The 18,796-nt window shown below is 35.1% G+C and overlaps 1 protein-coding gene across 1 annotated transcript in view; it reads left to right on the top strand.

The window, feature by feature from the left end:
- The window catches only part of LOC148942684 (calcium load-activated calcium channel), a 54,853-nt gene extending 38,274 nt beyond the window's left edge, over positions 1 to 16,579 (top strand). The window contains exons 3-6 of the mRNA XM_089102082.1: positions 4,073 to 4,150; positions 10,015 to 10,186; positions 11,703 to 11,847; positions 16,200 to 16,579. Of these exons, the coding sequence (XP_088958208.1) occupies positions 4,073 to 4,150; positions 10,015 to 10,186; positions 11,703 to 11,847; positions 16,200 to 16,292 (488 nt within the window). The 3' untranslated portion in view covers positions 16,293 to 16,579. The remainder of the gene's footprint in view (positions 1 to 4,072; positions 4,151 to 10,014; positions 10,187 to 11,702; positions 11,848 to 16,199) is intronic.
- Positions 16,580 to 18,796: the final 2,217 nt, after the last annotated feature.

The following is an 18,796-nucleotide window of genomic DNA, read 5'->3' as shown; positions in this document are numbered from 1 at the left end:
TATGCTTGTGAAAATTTTTTCAGAGCCCTGAGAAGAAACTTGTAAACTTTGCTTCAATGGTAGAAGTCCAAAAAGCTGTAGTTTCCTTGTTGACTGTTTTTCTTAAAACTTGTACCTATTTTCCAGGCTTGGTTGGATACACCTGAATAGGTTTCTTGCCTGTTCCTCTTTGATACATGGCAGTCCAACTTGAAATATAATTTTTCTTTCTTCTTTTTTCAGTTTTTGTGAACCAAGTGATCTTTATGTTGAGTTCTTCAGCAGACAGTTTCATAGAATTGTCAGTGTGAGCAAGCATTCTGTTAACTACGCTTCTTCATCTTAGCCTTAGGTTGTCCTTGAAGTTTTGTTGACATAGATTTCTATTTTCATCAGTTTTACTTTCCAAGCATGGTTATTTTTGCGGAGTAGTCAAATGAAAATGTACCCTGGATAGACACACCATAATTACTTGCAAAGTGGTAATAAGCCAGGTAGAATTTAAATGTGGAGGCTATACTTGTTGGGGTGTTCAGACATGTGCCCAGGTCAACACCCGTGAGGAGACACATAATAAATACAGGATCAATAATACTGTCAAAAAGACTATTTGAGATTGCATCCTCGGTAGATACTATGTTCCTTATGTGGTTTTGTAGATCACCGTCACATGCAATGGGTTGCTGTTTTCGTGTATGCCATTAGCATTTTTCTGAGCTGAACATCGTCAAAATTACGACACAGATTATTATAAATATTAACTGTACTTACTCTGTACAAAACGAAAAGTAAATAATATTTTAATTTGGACTTTTATTCTTCTCCTCGAAGGCGTGGCTATATGATTTGCGGTGGAAAAATACAGCTTTTTTCTACTTGGCAAAACCTAGACATGGAGAGGTGCAGGTGTGCAAAAAGTTCCAAAGCTGCCATTAGCAGAATTCCAAAAGCTGCCAACACTTTAGCAGCGTAACTTGTGTTTTGACAGCTTTGCTTTGAACAAAAAGTATTTTTATACGTAAAATTTGCAAAAAAGTAACAAATGTAACTTAGTATAGCTTGCAGTTAGAAATATCAATAGTTTTCTGAACCACAATTAACAATGTAATATATTCAGTGGCAAGTCATATACTAGCCATAAATATCATACTCCATAATTTCATATGTACCATTTTATCAAAAGTATATCATATTTACTTTAATACTGCTTGTGGAATATGGTATTGAAAATCTGAAGTATACTGTATATAGCTTACTGCTGTTACTTTATGGATGGAGTTGTACACTCCAATGCTATTGGTATTATAGAAATAATGCATACCCAACTGCATGCTTGATACTCATTGATCACTATACTATAACTATAAAAAGCACCATTTGAGAGTCTGGGAGAACAATATTGATTGGCAGCCTGGCAGTCACATGCATTATGCTGACAGTCCCATTACCTGCTTTAACTGTATGTATACTTTGATAGCTACCAGCCCTTTGAAGATTCTTTCAACTGAAGAATAAGCAGTTTTGAGAGAATTTTGGTATTTGTGCGAGATTTGGACAAATATTCACTTTCAGTTGAATGGAAGTGGAGTAAGTAAAGATTTGTCCACAAGGACGGAGGATAAACAACGATTTAAAAGTAAATCTTCACATAGCGACATTGAAACTCGATGAGCTTTTAGTTTGAACAAGTTTTAAAAAGCACCAGCGTGAGAAGTGATACATCTCTTCTTGCAGCAGAGAAGAGATACATTCATCTCGGGAGAAGAGATTTCAGAAGAGATACATCGTCTGGTAAAAAGAAGAATATTAAAAACCAAAACAGCTCTTTTTTGTTTTGTAGTTGCTCTTTTTTAGAGTTTTGGTTCCTGTTGGGTCGAGTTACTTACAGTTCATTACCACGAGCTGTTTGATCAATCTTAAAACACAGATATCAGGTAGCAGTGTAAGAAATAAAGACCAACCGTTTGTAAAAAAAAAGTAATTCTGAAAATAATATAAAACTTTACAAGGAAAGAATCTGGAAATAATAACCGAATTTTTACTTTCAGCTATAATATAAAAATTTTTATGAATCATGTTTGGGGTGATTTCCGTTTTAATCCACTATTCCCTGAATTTGAATATAATCTATAGCTCAATTTCGTCTCATTAAGAGGGGCAGAAGGGAGGGGCTACAATTTTTTTGGTAGAAGATTATATTTAAGAAAAGTTTTGAATGACAAATCCGATTCTACCATATTCTTTTTAGAATTCTATTGTTTTTATTTCAGGATTAGTCTAGGTACTAGTCTAGTCCTGGGTATTTAAAAAAATTTCCAATCCCCTAATTGAAGCAGAACATATGTTCCGTAAAATTTCATTCACTTACTTAACAGCTTTCCCAGACTGACCGCCAAAGATATTGCAGGAGGAGGGCATAATAATAGCAATGATGAGGGGAGGAGGAGGGGAATACATTTGAAGATAAAAGGTTATATGCAAAATAAAATTCTCAAGGGAAAAAGCAAAGTACTGAAATTTTACATACCAAATGAAGCAAAATCCAACACATTTTTAAATGGTGAAGATACCTGGCAAAAAGATCGATTCCTTTAGTCAGAACTTATGTATTATACCGCCAACACTTAAGAAAGGAAGTTAGGTTAATCCTCATGAAAAATACCATGATAAAAATATAATATTTTAGAAACAAATTTGGGCTATATATTTGCACATTAAGGGGGTGGGTAATCTAACTTAACCTAAACTAGCATAACCCCCACCCCTAATTAATGTGGAAATATATAGCCCAAATTATATTGTTCCAGTGTTTTCTGTCACCCGTCACTTATTTTCCACTGAGCGTAAGCTAAATGTTTCTTAATACAGACACATAAAATCGGTTTATTCTCGAGTTTTACGCAGCGTAAACTTCAGTATTGTCGGTATAATACATAAGTAACCTTTTATCTATCACGCATTCAATTATTATGTGTTTAGGTTAATATATCATGCCCAAAACCTAGGGTAAAAGAAATAAGACTCAAACTAAATTGTAGAAAGTAAGAGAAAAAAAAGTATCATCTTAAAGGGCTCTAGTTTCTGAGTAAAACGACGGTTATATTTTGAAAGAGTATGAAAAAAAGGTTTCGGGTGGTATGTTCATCTAATTTATAGCTCGATAATGAAAATATCTCCAAATTTATCGTGAAATACCCCTTACAGATATTTGGGGAAATCTCCAAAAATTCAGGGATAGTGGAAGCACTGGTATTTTCAGACAAAATCTGCCAACAAATTTTGCTAGGCCATGAAAACTGCCAAGTAGCATTGCTTCTGTGCTACCCCACTTTTTGCGCGACAGAGCACAACTTGTGGTTTGACAGCTTTTTCTTTGAGCAAAAATTATCTTTATATGTAAAAATGGTATTTTCAGAAAAAATCTGCCAACAAATTTGAAAACTGCCAAGTAGCATTGCTACTTTGCTACCCCACTTTTTGCACGGAGGGAGAGTTGTATGTAAATGGGATGCAATGATCGCATTTTGTAAGCAACTTTTTCCCAACGTTTTTCTGCCAGTTATGAATCACCAGGGAATGCACCTCGCTCATCCTCAAAATGGCATTCTTGGTTAGCATTATTGTTGTCAGACAGTTAGTTATAAAATATGGGGGAAAACAATATTAAGTCATTTTTAAAATCTCGATTTCAGTAGGTCTATCTAGTCTGCAGATTAGAGTCCTGTAGCTTCACGTTTAATATCCCCAAAAGGAAGATGGTGTCGTGAGTACCCCTAGAAATCCCACTAGAAGGAGGGAGAAAGGCAAACATAGAAAAACCGTATTTTTAGATTAGATTTCAGAAATCCAAAAGAACCCCCAGATAAATCAGGAAATGCCAATGTATAAATGATAATTTGGTGGTAGAATCCCCCTATCTCCTAAAAGTTGGACGTACTGGGACCTGTGGAGACATCAATATTACCTTGCAGAATCCTAACACATTTTGTAGTATAGCTTTTAACTTTGATTGACAGTGCATTTCAGGGTTGTGAATTATGTTTACTAATATCTTAGACTGAAGTTACAATTACAAGAATGATTTTGTTTACAGGCTTGACATGGCTTTTGGTCTACAGGACAGAGAAGTATCAGAGATTAAAAACCGAAGTTGAAAAGCAAAGCAAAAAGTGTAAGTCCTTTAATCTCCAGCTATGTAGTTTAACTTTACAAGAATTTTTGTGAGTTTAATTTATGCATATTTTACTACATAAATTCTACTTATCTAAATCTTGGAATTGAAATGGTGTTTACATAACTAAATTATGGGGTTCGTTGATTTTTTTGTCGACTAGTGTGCCCATTTTGCCCCCGACTTCCAAGCCGCGTCACTGTTTGCATCTCTGTTTCACGAGAGACGTTTGTATAACACAAGGGCAAAGCAACCTCAACAACATGTCAAAATTACGATTATTTTTTCTGAAGATGTAAATGCACAACATACTGCTGTAGGCTATAATTTTGCTGTGCAGAAATGCATCAAAATACTATCGTTTATTCCCTTAAGTTATTTTCATAGATTCCAGAAATAGTCTATAAAATCCAGAAAAATTATATTTCTGCAGCAAACTATTTATAATTAAAATGAAGTGAAAATATATAATAACAGGCAAAACGTTTGATCAAGACAGTAAAAAAGGGTAATGTGCCCTAGAATACACCGTTTGCCAAATTTACATAAATAAGGTGGTCCTCCGTGATTAATTATCGTAGCCGAGTGGTTAGCGCTCGAAATTTGGAATCCTGAGTTCAGGGGTTTGAGTCCTGCTATCGCTGGTTATTTGGTTTGTCACGGGGATGGATGTTGTGACTCAGTAAGCTCAGCCAGCGTCAACCCAGCTCTGAATGGGTACCTGGAGAAATTTAGGGGAAAAACACGGGAAGCGTCGGATGATTTGCCCCCAGTCACGCATTGCACTCCCGGTCGAAGGCATTGAATCAGGAAACTAATACATGCGCAATGCCGACCATTGGTCAGCATGTGAAAAAAGATTAAGAAGTAAGTCTGTCATTAATTCTGCCCACTACCAAATCACTCTTCATATGTTACCTTAAGTAAACTATCTCTCTGTAATTGAACCAAATTGTATCATTGAAACCAGTATATTTCTTTTTAGAGGCCATAGACCCTGATCTACCTTCAAAAACTGAGAATGAGTATATATATTCAGCCCATACAATTTATTGAACAATCTGTATTAGATACTTCAAGCTGAGAGGCTTCCTTGCGGCCCAAATCTAAATGGAGGATCGATATGATTTTTGATAGAAAATGGTCTTATATTGTGACAACTTTTTTTTCCAAAGAAATTGTTACTTTACTTTGCTATGGTTATAGCAGTAGCTACAACCTAATAAAGAGCTGTTTTTTTCCAGTTTTTTTTCAATTAACAATAAAAATGTAGGATTGTAATTTGACTATTTGACAAAATTCGAAGAAAGTTAAATTGGTAATAATAATTTTACTAGTAGAATTTTGGGTGGTCAGAGAGGGACATCATTATTCATATGAACTGAAAATCAGTATACTTTTTTGCCTTCTACATGGCTGAAGCGATCCCGACTCCCATGTTGTAAACAACCTTGAATATACGCGTATCTCAATCCACCATTTTATTCAAAATCTTTTACTATTTTGCTATAGTTAGGGATAATTGCTTGTTTGCTTAAATACATGCATGGCAAGGCCATTTATTAATAAATAGTTTTGTTTTGTTGTTTAAAAAAGGACGTTACGAATCAATACGACTCAATATGTTTCCTTAATCTTTTGTCTTAATTGAGGTACCCTTGGTCCTGACATGTTAATTGTGTTATCTTCATGACCTGAAAATTTAATGCAGGTCACCTTAAAGAAGTTTTCGCGCTTAGAATCTATAAAAGCACATTTTTATTCCAAAATTACTTGTTCTCGTTAATGTCCCTTGGTCTATTCTTATTACCATGACAGGTCTGCGACTGGCGTGAAGGTGGAATTAGTCGAAAATTGTGATGCTAAACAGATTAACATACATGATAAGCCAAACATGAAATTGGGAAAAAAAAGTTTGCTCCGCAGGTTTTGGCTCCAACAAATGTTTTCCTTATCTTTGTTTTTGCCAACTCCGTGTTTTGCTCATCATGTATTTTAATCAGTTTAGCATCACATTTTTTTTTACTAATTCCACCATCATGCCTGTCAGGCCAAACTGTTCTTCTTGTTCTTTGCTATCCTGTCTCCTGAAGTTTTGCTATTGGGATAACAAAAACTTGTTGTCCTGATATATTTTGTTATCGGGAAAGGGCGGCATGTTTGATCCTGGGTCTCCAGAAAGGCTAGTGGAGAGGGTTGAGGGGAATATTAAACTAAATAAAAACACGTTATGTGCATGCATGTTGTCAAAAGGGTGTAACTGCAATACCTTAGCTCAAATATGCTAAAACGCATTAAAGGGTTTATCTTATGTGAACATTTGTACTTAAACCATTTTTGGTGTCTTAATTGGCTCTTCGATGGCGTATCTCCCCTAAAAGACGCTTTTTTTTTATTATTCTACGCTGTGTACTGGCTATTCTTAAAACTCAAAACGATCCTGATCAACAACGTATATTCTAAACGTAGGATATATTCAATCACGTTCCAATGAGGTAGTGTAGTTTCAGTCTAGCTATTCGGTGCTTGTGCATTATACCCACTTTTTTATATATATGTCCAATGAGACGCAGCAGTTACGGGAGAGATATGCAGGAGAGATAACCGATCATAAAACAGTTGTTAGAGTATAATTTGGACTTTACCAAAGACAGAAAAAGAGGCAGTTGAATTTTTTAAGAATAAGGGGTTATTGCCGAAGACAAAAGAGTGTAAAAATGGACACACCATGACTTTTTACTTGAATGAGAAGAAATTTAATCCATTTTGGAGGTGTTGTAAATTGCAATATAAGACAATGGTCGGTTTGCGTGTCAATACGTGGTTTGCTAAAAGTGAATACAACACATTTAATTAAACACAAATACTCCGAATATTTCGGCCCCACATCCGGGAGCCTTTCTCAACGGAAAAAAAAAATTCTTACATAAACATAAAAAAACATACTAAACAAAACAAAAAAAAATATAAATAAATAGGAAAAGAAAACTCACTTATTAAATAAACAAACTCCATTCACTGCCGTATTCACTGCCATACACTGCCGTTTTGTTTAGTATGTTTTTTATGTTTATGTAAAAAAAAATTTTTTACCGTTGAGAAAGGCTCCCGGATGTGGGGCCGAAATATTCGGAGTATTTCTGTTTAATGAAATGTGTTGTATTCACTGCTTTTTAGAAGTTAAAACCCGTTTTTCTTGTTTAATTTTTTGTAAATGGAAAAGCAGTGTGGTCTAAGAAATTATTTTGCTAAAAGTAGAATACCATTTCTTACTGCAGTTCGTTTCATGTATTTCTGGACCAAAGAATGGTCGAATATTGCCATTTGTGAAGAAGAACTTGGAATTAGCCGACATACGGTAGTCGATTGGAATAGCTATCTCCGTGAAGTGTGCGTTTTCTCTGTGCGACAGAAAATCTCGAAGACATAATAGCGTTCTGGGCGCATAATTGTAACATGTAATCATTTTAATATTGTTAATAAACCATTATAATCGGGTATCTGTCTTTTTTATCTGTTTTTTTAACCCCCCCCCCCCCAATGTGCAAATATATAGCCTAAATTTGTTCCTAAACTATTCTATATTCAGCCTATTTTATTTTATTTCATTAGCATTAACCAAACTAGCAGTATATAAAAGAGTGGGTATAATGCACAAGTACCATTTAAAGCTGTAATATCGGAAGGGTAATTACCTCCCGGGAAGTTATGATGTTAGTAGACTCCAGGATGAGAATTTGAGAGAAACTTTCCAGGAACAGTTGAAAACTAAACTTGAGAGTTTAAAATTTGATAATGTGGAAGATGGTTGGAATAATTTTAGAAAAATAATTTGTGAAGTTGCTGAAGGTGTGTTAGGGAAGAAAGCTGGAACTGCAGCTAAGAATATTAGTGAAAATGCTTTATGTTTAATAGAAAGGAGAAAGGACTTGTACAAAAATTATCTGAGTGATAGATCACATTGAAAACAATAGAAATGTAAAGAAAGTGGAGAAAGCATTGAAATATGAATTAAGGAGGTGTGAAGTGGAGGCCATGGATAAAATTGCCGAGGATTTAGAAGATGCAGCTGGGCGGCATAATAGTAAAATATTGTACTGGCACGTTAACAAATTGAGAGGTAATAGTCACTCCGGAATTGTCCCAGTTAAAGATAGGAATGGGGTGGCAATTAGCGATAAGGATAAAGCTAAAGCGAGATGGGCCGAAAATTTTGAGAAATTGCTTAACCGAGATAGAGTTGCAGGAAAAAATATAGAGGAAAATAAAAAAGTTTGTGATACCTTGGATGTGAAGGAAGATTTGTTTTGTGAGGAGGAATTAGCAACAGTACTAAAAGGATTAAAGAATAAAACGGCTCCAGGTGCTAATAGGGTGGTAAATGAGTTTCTTAAATATGGTGGTTCGGAGGTTAGAAATAAGTTATTAAAGGTTATGAATATGATTTTTGAAAAAAGGGGAAGTACCTAACGATTTTAGGAAAACCTTAATTAAGCCACTTTATAAGAAAGGTGATAAAAGTGAGTGTGGTAATTATCGACGCATTAGTCTGGTCTCTGTAGGTAGCAAATTGCTTAGTAATATGATACTTTTTAGACTGAGAGATGCCGTAGACAAAGTTTTAAGAGAAGAGCAGTGCGGTTTTAGAAAAGGTAGAGGATGTGTTGACCTAATTTTTACTCTTAGGCTAATAATTGAGAAGTGCCTAAGTCTTCAAACACCTTTGGTCCTCAATTTTATAGATTTTGAGCAAGCGTTCGATTCTGTTGATAGAAGAGCTTTAGTAAAGGTTTTATTCTTGTATGGTATACCAGACAAATACATTAAAGTGATTAGTGCTATGTACGAGAATAACACTGCTGCGGTTAAGGTAGGAAATGAGGTTAGCAGCTGGTTTTGCATTAAATCAGGAGTTAAGCAGGTTGTGTTCTATCCCCCTTTATATGGATTATTTTGATGGACTTTGTTTTAAGGAGCACAGGAAAGGCAATGGGAGACCACGGAATCAAATGGGGAGGAAAAAGTCTCCTGGACTTGGATTATGCTGATGATTTAAGCATCCTAGATGAAAGTGTGAGCAAAGTGAATGAAGTTTTAGAGGTTTTGCGAGTTCAAGATGCTAGTATTGGTTTGAAAATTAATGTTAGGAAGACTAAGTCACTAAGACTAGGAATAAGTGAAGATGAAAAGGTGACATTGGGTAGTGAAAAGATTGATCAGGTGGGCAGCTTCACTTACCTTGGTAGTATTATTAGTAAAGATGGTGGGAACAGTGAAGATGTTAAAAATAGAATAGCCAAGGCTCAGGGTGTTTTTTCACAGTTAAAAAAAGTCTGGAGGAATATGAAGATAAGTCTGCAAACCAAGATTAGAATATTAGATGCTACAGTGATGACAGTGGTCAAATATGGCTCTGAACCATGGACGCTCCGAAAAGCGGATGAAGATTTGCTAGATGTTTTCCAAATAAATTGCTTAAGGATTGTTCTGGGTACCCGGCTGACTGACCGTATTTCAAACAATAGGCTATACGAAAAATGTGGTTCAATACTGCTTTCTAGGTCTATAATGAAAGAAAGGTTGAGGTGGTAAGGGCATGTTGTACGGATGAAGGATGACAGATTGCCGAAGATTGCTCTTTTCGGCCAACCATCTAGGGCTAAACGGAAAGCAGGTCGTCCCCGTCTGGGGTGGGAGGACGTCATAAAGAAAGATTTAAAGGAAATGGGAACTTCGTGGGCGGGTGTAAAAAGGGAGGCTTTGAATAGATTGAAAAGGAAATGGAGGCTGAAAAGGAAATTTAAGAGTCTAAGAAGAGAATCAAAAAGGAAAATAAATATACTATTTTATGAATACTCTTTCAGTAGAGAAGAAAAGGGAAGGAAGTGAGCTATTAGATAAAGGACATAAGAAGAGACTGGAGAGGGACGAAGAGAAACTGAAAGCTAACAGTAGAGATTTGCAGCTTGTGAAGATGAAGTCGATGTTGGCCATTGGTTTCACATTTACTGCCTTACTTGGGGTTTTTAATTCAATGTAAGTTGTTTCACTCCTTACTTATTTTACTTTTTTTTAACTTAATTGTTTATCTTTTACTGCTAATAACTAATACTACTAATAAGAAAACATGAAATAGACGAGTATGTAGGCTAAAAAAGAGCTTTGTTACGTGTCAGAAATCAAAGCAGTTGCCTTCAAATGTTTTTGTTTTGTCAAAGCCAAAAACAGCTTCAGGAATCAAAGCCGTTTTCTTTCTTTTTTTTCTTTTTTTTGTCAAAACCAAACACACATTTGTTAGCTACTCAAGAATCAATCATTGTCTTCATTTTTTTTTCAGAACCCATAATTAGCTTTGGTAGGCGCTCAGGAATCAAACCCATCGTCATCAATCAGTTTTCTTGTCAATACCAGATTGATTACCAACTTTTCAAAATATTTGTGACAAAAATTACAATAATTCCCTCTTGAAGTTATTTTAATTGCAAATTCTTTGATCTTTATGTCTGCAAAGATAGAATTTATAAACTAAGAACATCGAAATTAACAGTGCTAAAACCCCTAGGGAAAGACCAAACCGCTAGAAATGATGTTTAGTCACTAAGGCCGACAGTCCTGCTCAGGCCTTGTCATAAAAGTAGATAGGGAGATATTCCTTTCCCCAAAATCAGTTTAGAATGCTCTCGGGTAAAATTTCGACATATTAGGCATAAAATCTCACTTAAAAAAAAAACGCATGCTGACAAATGGTCTGCGTTGCGCAGGTACCGATCTCCTGATTCTTGCCTTCGGCCGGGAGTCCGATGCGTGATTGGGGGCAAATCATCTGACACTTCTCGTGTTTTTCCCCCAGATTTTTCCAGGTACCCACTTAGAGCTCGGTCGACTCTGGCTGAGCTTACAGGGTCACACCATTGACCCCCGTTCCAAACCAAATAACCCGTGACACCAGGACTCGAACCCCTTTTTGAGGAATTGTTAAAAATTACATAAGTAAAAATTAACTTTCTGTGGCATATAAGCATGGAAAAAATCATGTTGTGTATTTTTTTGCCTAGAAAAGTATGTCTGCTAAGCTAGGATTCTGTTGCAGAGGGGAGGGGGTCATCCACGGAAATATTTTTTATCATTACATAAACTAATAAATTGCGTAATTTAAATTGGCGTAATTGACGTAAATTGGCGTAATTTAATTTTTTAGAAAGAATGTTTTTTTTTTACGCACTGGCTTTAACTTTCACCTTTTTATAATTTCGGTTACCAAGGGGCTCAGACTGCTCTTTACCTACTGTTCTTTACCACGAACTTTTTGATCTCTGCATCAAGATCAATGGACACAGTGCTCAAGAATGAGCCTACGAACTAGGTTTTTAAATCATACTGGGGCTGAAAAGTTTCCTGATTTTATTCCGTTTCTACTATTATGTAATCTAGGAACTCATTTATGATTCAAGTCTCAAAATTGACAACACTGGAAGGAAATGATTAAATTGGAAAATTTCTTTTAGAAGACTTAAATCTTACTTTGCTCTATTTAATTAGATTTTTTTTTCAGATTTGAAGGAAAAGTTGTAGCAAAATTACCATTTTTGCCGATTTCCTGGATTCAAGGACTTTCTCATAGAGGCTTACCTGGAGAAAATTACTATGATTGCAGCTTCATATTTTTGTATATATTATGTACAATGTCAATTAGACAGGTTAGTAACTAAGCATTCAGGCCCTCTACAGGTTATAAAAAATTTGAAATTTTTGTATTTGGTAAATTTTGGTTTTAACTGTTAGAATTATTTTTCGTTTTATTTTTTTGACTTTTTGTTGAAACTAAAGTGTATGCTTTGACAGAAAGGGTGTACCAAGAAAAAGAGTTAGATTTAAATTTACTTGACTGAAATTTAGTTTTAAACTTCAATTACTCGGGGTTTTTAAGCTGGCTGAATGTAAAAAGGGTGAGATTAAATAACCAAAAGGATTAAGATAAAAGACTAAAGAAAAGATGTAGATTAGGAAAGTGAGATTAAAAAATATTTAAGGTGAGATAATAAATTACTTATTTAAAAATATAAATGAAATTCATGGAGCGTAATTTTTTATTCATGTTCAATGATACTTTGCCCTAGCTGAGTGAAAACTTTCCCAGTTTGTGTGTTTGCCTCAATTTCCCAGCTTATTTGGTTTAAAAAAAAAGAGAAAAAAACGAGAGAAGACAACTGCTTCTCTTCTTCAGCAATATCGGAAAAGACTAAAAAAATCAGGTTTACATTTTCTGAGCAAAAAGGGAACGATTTAGACCAGAAAAAAAGGATAAAAGGACAAAACAAACAACGTGGAGATCATAATAAAACAAAAGGCCAAATTGGAAGGATTAAAAAGCTAGACAATTGAGATTTTGGATCATTAAGAAGCTAGACAAGTGACAAAAATTTTTTCAAGTATAGTAAGATAACAAAGCAAAAAACTATGTCAAATTTTAATAAAGCATAGATAAAGCTTGTTTAGCATAAGATCTTTTAGATCTGAGGAAATGCTTCAATGTTCTTTTATTATTTTTCCCCAGAGGCAGTTCATATGGAAGGGGTGGTCATATAAACTTTGGAGGGGGCTCATTCGATTGGGAAGTGGAAGTTCTAGTGCCCTCTTTAAGAGTCAAAAGTGATCGGAGGTCATCTAGCCCCCTTCACGCCCTTTTTTCCTGAAATGTATCCGGTCAAAATTTTGTGATAGCCAGTTTGTTCAAAATAGCCCAAAGGTCAAATAGCTCTGCCACCAGGGTTGAAAAAAACCCCACAGCCCGGGGGCAACTGTTGTAAGGTACATAAGGTGCCACACAAAAGGTTTTTATGGAAGGAGTGGTCGTAAAACTGTGGAGGATGCTCATTAGATTGAAAATCGGAAGTTCTAGCTCCCTTTTTAAGATTCGAATGTGATCGGAGGGCAACCAGCCCCCCCCTCCTCCCTAAAAAAAACAATATTTTTATTTAAACACGAATATGTATAATCTTGAAAAAAAGCGCACATGCCTAGTGGCTTACTTAAGCGCTACAAATTAAGCACGAACGAAAACGGAAGCCACATAAACTAACGTATCAAACAAAAGAATTGGATCTGTTTCCCAAAGATTTAACTTTCAGATTGTTTTTCAACAACCTCTGAAACAATGGTTGATCAGAATGCTGACGGATTGAGTTCCAGGCTAATTGAAATTTAATCAAATCAGTTAATTAAAAGTTAATTGAATCAGAATGCTCCCGTATTGAGTTCCAGGTTAATTAAATTTAAATAATTAAATTTTGCTGGAATTGAGGTCCAGGTTTTTGACCAGTTAATGGCATATTCCAGATAAGTGGATCTTCGTAAATCTCAATTGCATCCATCTCTTGTTTCACTGTAGTAATGTTTTCAATATGATAGTAATACCAATGATGACAATGATATCAGATTTACTTCACTGAAGATGCCCGTTAACTATCTTTATCAAAAGTTAATGCAAAATTGAATTAAAAGTTACTTTTGTGTCGTTCTAGCTCTTACAATGATGATCACTAAATTGTCCATGAATCTGCTTGGTAGTAGAAGAAGATTGTGTGGTAGAAGAATTAGTAGACATAGAAAGGGGAATGATAACCGCTAGTAAACGAGGCAGAGAGGTGGAAGGGGGTAATAGCGACAGGCATCAGATCTAACAAAATCAATATCTGTATTCCTCTAGTAATCATATCTTTCAAGTAAAACTAGTTAAGTTATCAGTGAATTCTACATTTTAAGCTCAGCGGATTTGCCAATGAAAAGGAGATTCGCTTAGGGTTATTGAGGTTTAATCTTGTCGAACTAAGATTGCCACTTTCTAAAAGCAATATCTGACCAGAAAACTCTATTTGCGGAAGAAATAGAAGCAACCAATTAAAAATGGAGCTAAAGTCAAGCGAGAGAGTTTTTTTGTTTCAAGTTAATTAAAATTACCTCAGGACACTCAAAAAGTTTAGGAGTGACAAGTTATCGTGGTGAAGGGTGATCACGGACAAAGAGAATAAACCCTTTACGGTCCGAAAGGATGATCATCTGATTCCAATTATATGAACCAAAAACTGGATTTTCGGCCTCAAATGTGGCTGTTTTTACATTATGACTTGCACAGGAATTGGTTGATGTGTGTATTTCTTGGGGATCTCAATATTAAGACTGTACCGCTTATTTGGCACCGGAAATCTCCAGCAGTTTTTTTTTCCAACCACATAAAGTCACTTTAGCACACTTGTCTCCAACTGCTTGGAACCTAATGTTGCACCCGTTGCATATAACGCTATTTACTTTATCCTGAATATGCCATTTGTGGCGTATGTATCTTTTGCTTGTATCTTTTTGCGCTACTCAACAGAAATTACTAACATTTGGTAAAGATTTCAATCAGACTGCTGTTAGCTTTGTCACCTGTCAAAGACTGAATAAAGTTTCTTCTATCATGAAAATAAAACATGTCTTTTATGTAAAAACTGGTCATTTTTTGGTTGCTATGTTTTTTTAGAATGGAAGAATAGAATATAGTTATTCACTAAAATAGCTGGAGCTAACATGAGCATGTCATGACACAGGAAAAAGAAAACACAAAATAAGGATCAAAAACAAAAACAAATAAATAGCAACACAAAAAATTAAACAGCAAGCGCTGCTTTAAGATCAATAAATCAAAATGAGTTATAAATAAAATTAATATATGTCAAGAGTCAGTTTTCACGGTTAATATAGTGACCGTTTATACAGAATATTAAAAATATATGTTCGTAATCAAGGGCATGGAATCTTTCATTTTTTGAGACTTTCCAAATTTTTGATTAGGATCAGAGACATTATGCATCTGGATCCAAATATCTAGCTTCGTAGGAATCCTGGGCTTATTTCATTTGGCTACTAGACGAAAGCATTAAATCATATTCAAGCTAACCATAAATAGTGTCAAAATACAAGGAGGTTAACGTAAGGATCAAGTGAAATCTGACACAAATCCTTTCAAAAGACTAACTTGACAGTTAAAACTATGTTCATGCATGCATGCAGCGTAGCTGGATCTCCTCGAGAAACCTTTTATAGTTAGTCCCCTGTCTTAAATTTTCAGTTATGTTCACTAATGGCTGTATTGTCTATATCCTTTACATTTTTTATTTGGTTGTGGCAAGGAGCATTATCATATTAAACGCCCGGTTGTTCTGTATGTTCGGTTTGACTCTAATTTATTTTCAACATTTTTTATCAATCTCCCTGTAAAAGGGTTTATTGACCGTTTGTCCTTGAGGGACAAACTTTTTGAGGATGATTCCGAATTCTGCCAACATTTTCATTAGTTCTTGAAGACGAAGGTGCTTCGTGGTTTCATCTTCAATTGACTCTCTTCCTTCTGGAAATGTCTCAGACCACCAAAAAACCTGAGGTCTTGACAAAATAATATCTCTTTAGACCTACTGAAGCTTGGCAAGTTTCCGTTGCACTGCGCCTAAGTCTGAAACAAAACCTGATAGCACACCGTGACTCGAAATTAATGCCACTCATTTTTAAGGGCACAATAGAAAAAACTGTTTCCCAAAAAATGTCCGATACGGACAACCAAACAACCTAGAGTTCAAACCCATACTTTAGTTGGATCATACGATAACCTGCGGCCCATCCAAGCATCGCACCTCCAGTGTTGGCAGACCGAACGCTACGTTGCCAGCCTCTTATCTTGATTTGCATGCTTGTATGCTCTACTTGAGTGGTTTTCAGTAAGTCTTCCATCATTTCGATGATTGTAAGTCATTTATGATATTGTAAATAATATGATAGTGTTTGTTTTACATTGAAAATTTTTTAATGAAAAATAATAGAATTATTAAAGTACTAAAGGTTCTCTGAATTTACAAGTGTTTTTCTCTTTTTTTTTTCAAGAAATAAAACGAGAGACGCATATGATTCAAGTGTGTTTTTCAGAAATTTCAGATTTGGTTATTTTTATTGGGCTGAATATTAAATTTCAAATTGCTTCTTATTACCAGAGGTGCTATGATTAATCTTTGTTTTCTAGAATATTCAAAAAATGTTGGGTTTCACACCAAGTCGAGCTGCTAGTAAACAAGCTAATTCAATGTTTGGACCTCAACCTCAAGGAATGAAGTGAAACCAGTTGTGTGTTTTTTTTTTGTGAAGTTTGAAGTTTTTGTGCAGTACCTACGAATTAGAAATAGTGGTTTCTAAAAATACCACATATTGATCGGTTTTAGGATTGTCATTTGAACTTAGCGTATATCGGCAAACATTTGTATCTGTGCTCATAGGCGTCGATTCGGGGGATTGGATGGAGTGATTCCCCCCTCTCCCTCATTTATTGCCTCTTCTATATTGATAATTTTTTTTATATATTATTGAAACCTTTTTATGGTATCTGCATTAAACAAATCGAAAAAATAACGAAATTGCCCACCACTAATTTTTGAGAAGTATATGACAAATGAAACTCAGAGAGGAAAGAAAATAACAAAATGAAAAATAAAATAAAAAAAGGTGAAAAAACGAGGATTTAGTCAGCCAGTGGCGAACTATGAAGAAGAAGAAATAAGCAAATATTTCGACAAGGACCTCCGCCGAGTCGTCCTCAGTGCTATACAAAAAAGAAAGAAAAGAAACCAAAGAAAATCAAAATATTTGATTATTTTTTCTTCTTCATGGTTCGCCACTGGCTGACAAAATCCTCGTTTTTTCACCTTTTTTTATTTTATTTTTCATTTTGTTATTTTCTTTCCTCTCTGAGTTTCATTTGTTATATATAGCCAGTGTGGTCTAAGAATGTATTTGAGAAGTACATTTTGCCCCCGCCTCTAAATTGTCGTGAATTGACGCCCCTGGTTGTATGGATCGAATACAATATCAAACTTGTTTGTAAAGTCGTTCGAAATTGCCTAAAAACATAAAAAGAATTTCGCCTATAAAAAAAGGAATTGATTCTTTGATAAAAATTTAATTAACTTGTATTTATATCAAGTATGCAAATCTAGGACAGTGGTATAATATGGCTGCTATGCGTACCTTTGTACTTTTTTATAAGAAAATATTCACCCTCTTAGAAGACATTTTGGGGAAACAATTGCTGCTTAAAAAAAAGCTTTTCCAATAAATTGTGCAGCATCGCTAAATACTTTTGAAACAGACGTGAAATAGGAAAGATAATGAAGAGATGGAAGATATTTACCATTTTGTATTCTCCGAAGCAGTGATAAATGATTTTTGCAAGAATGATAGAAAATGATATTTTTCACCCATAGAAAAGATTAGCGCGTTAGATGTCTATGAGTCGATTGATAATGTATTAGAATTACTTGTTATGTGCGTTGAGCTTTTTCAAGACATAAAAAAACATCTTTCACGTAAAATTTTTCAAAGGAAAGTGAAGAGCGATATTAAACCCCTTAAACTGTGTAACGGTCCGAGTGTGATTTGCGCTTTACTGAAAACTTGTTTTATTCCGAGTAGTTGGTATTTTATTATGGCAATTAATATTTACTGGGGCAAATAAAACATCGGCTCAACTACCAATGAGAAGTAGAAAGGAATGATTAGCGCTTGGTTACCGAGACTTAATTCAACAGCTTGTGGTGAAGAACTGTAAGTAAAGTGTTATCTGTGCCAATATTAATCGAAACTCTAAAAGAGGGAGTTTTGCGCAACATTATATGCATAGAAAATAAATCTGCTTTCCGTGGTGAAGTCAAATATGCCGAATTAGTTAGGTTTAAAGTTGCCCATGAACATTTGTTAATATAAGAAAGAATGTACGTAATTTCTATAATGTTTGAAAATAGGAAAAATACCACTAAAAGGAAGAAAATTGCACCTTCAAATGCAGCTTCAAATGTACAAATGCACCTTCAAATTCAACATGTTCAAGAAACTTAAATCGGAGATTCCAAGCTCTTATGTGCGAAAAATATGATTTTTTTTTCTTCTGAGAAAGCTGTTCATTGATATATGTTAACTTATTTGTAGTTTTTATTTTTACACCAGAAGTGGTCGTATGAAACCAGTGGTCACGGAATATCGGTAGAGGGATCATTTGTATGGGATTTCAGTGTCCCAGCATTGTTTATAAGTAACAAAAGGGATCCTGCCACAGCAAAGTGCTGATTTGTTCCATTTTGCTCTCCATTTGACCCAGATTGGGGTTAAAAAGCTAAAGAGCGAAAATTGTGCGATAGGGAATCGGTTTAAACAATCGATAACTTTAGAAGCCGTGCTATCATGTGGTGGCGTGGCCCTAAACGTATATAAAGCCCATAAGAATGAACGCTTGCATTTTTTTAAGTAAGTACCGTTTTGGAATTAAAAAAAGACGTGCAAAGATATTGCAATAATTTTATTTTTACATGAAAGCCTGTACCTTAATCTACTTTTCTAATTAATTTATGTGAATATTGAGGAACTTGTCATAACGTGGCACCAGTTTTTCAATACCCTCCTTATTAAATTCTGCCGCCTGATTTGTATCACAACTGTTTTGAGTTCGTTATCGTCTTGAAGACACTGACCACCCAGGTGCTTCTTCAAGTGCAGGAAAAAATGGTAGTCGCTGGGCGCCAGATCAGGGCTGTATGGTGGATGATCCAGAGTTTCCCATTGAAAAGGTTTGAT

The sequence above is a fragment of the Artemia sp. Qi Xiang Cuo genome, chromosome 16, assembly GCF_049724085.1.
Source record: "Artemia sp. Qi Xiang Cuo chromosome 16, ASM4972408v1, whole genome shotgun sequence".
NCBI lineage: Eukaryota > Metazoa > Arthropoda > Branchiopoda > Anostraca > Artemiidae > Artemia > Artemia sp. Qi Xiang Cuo.
Note: the sequence above shows the minus strand (reverse complement) of the source record. Positions and strands in the feature narration are given on the sequence as shown.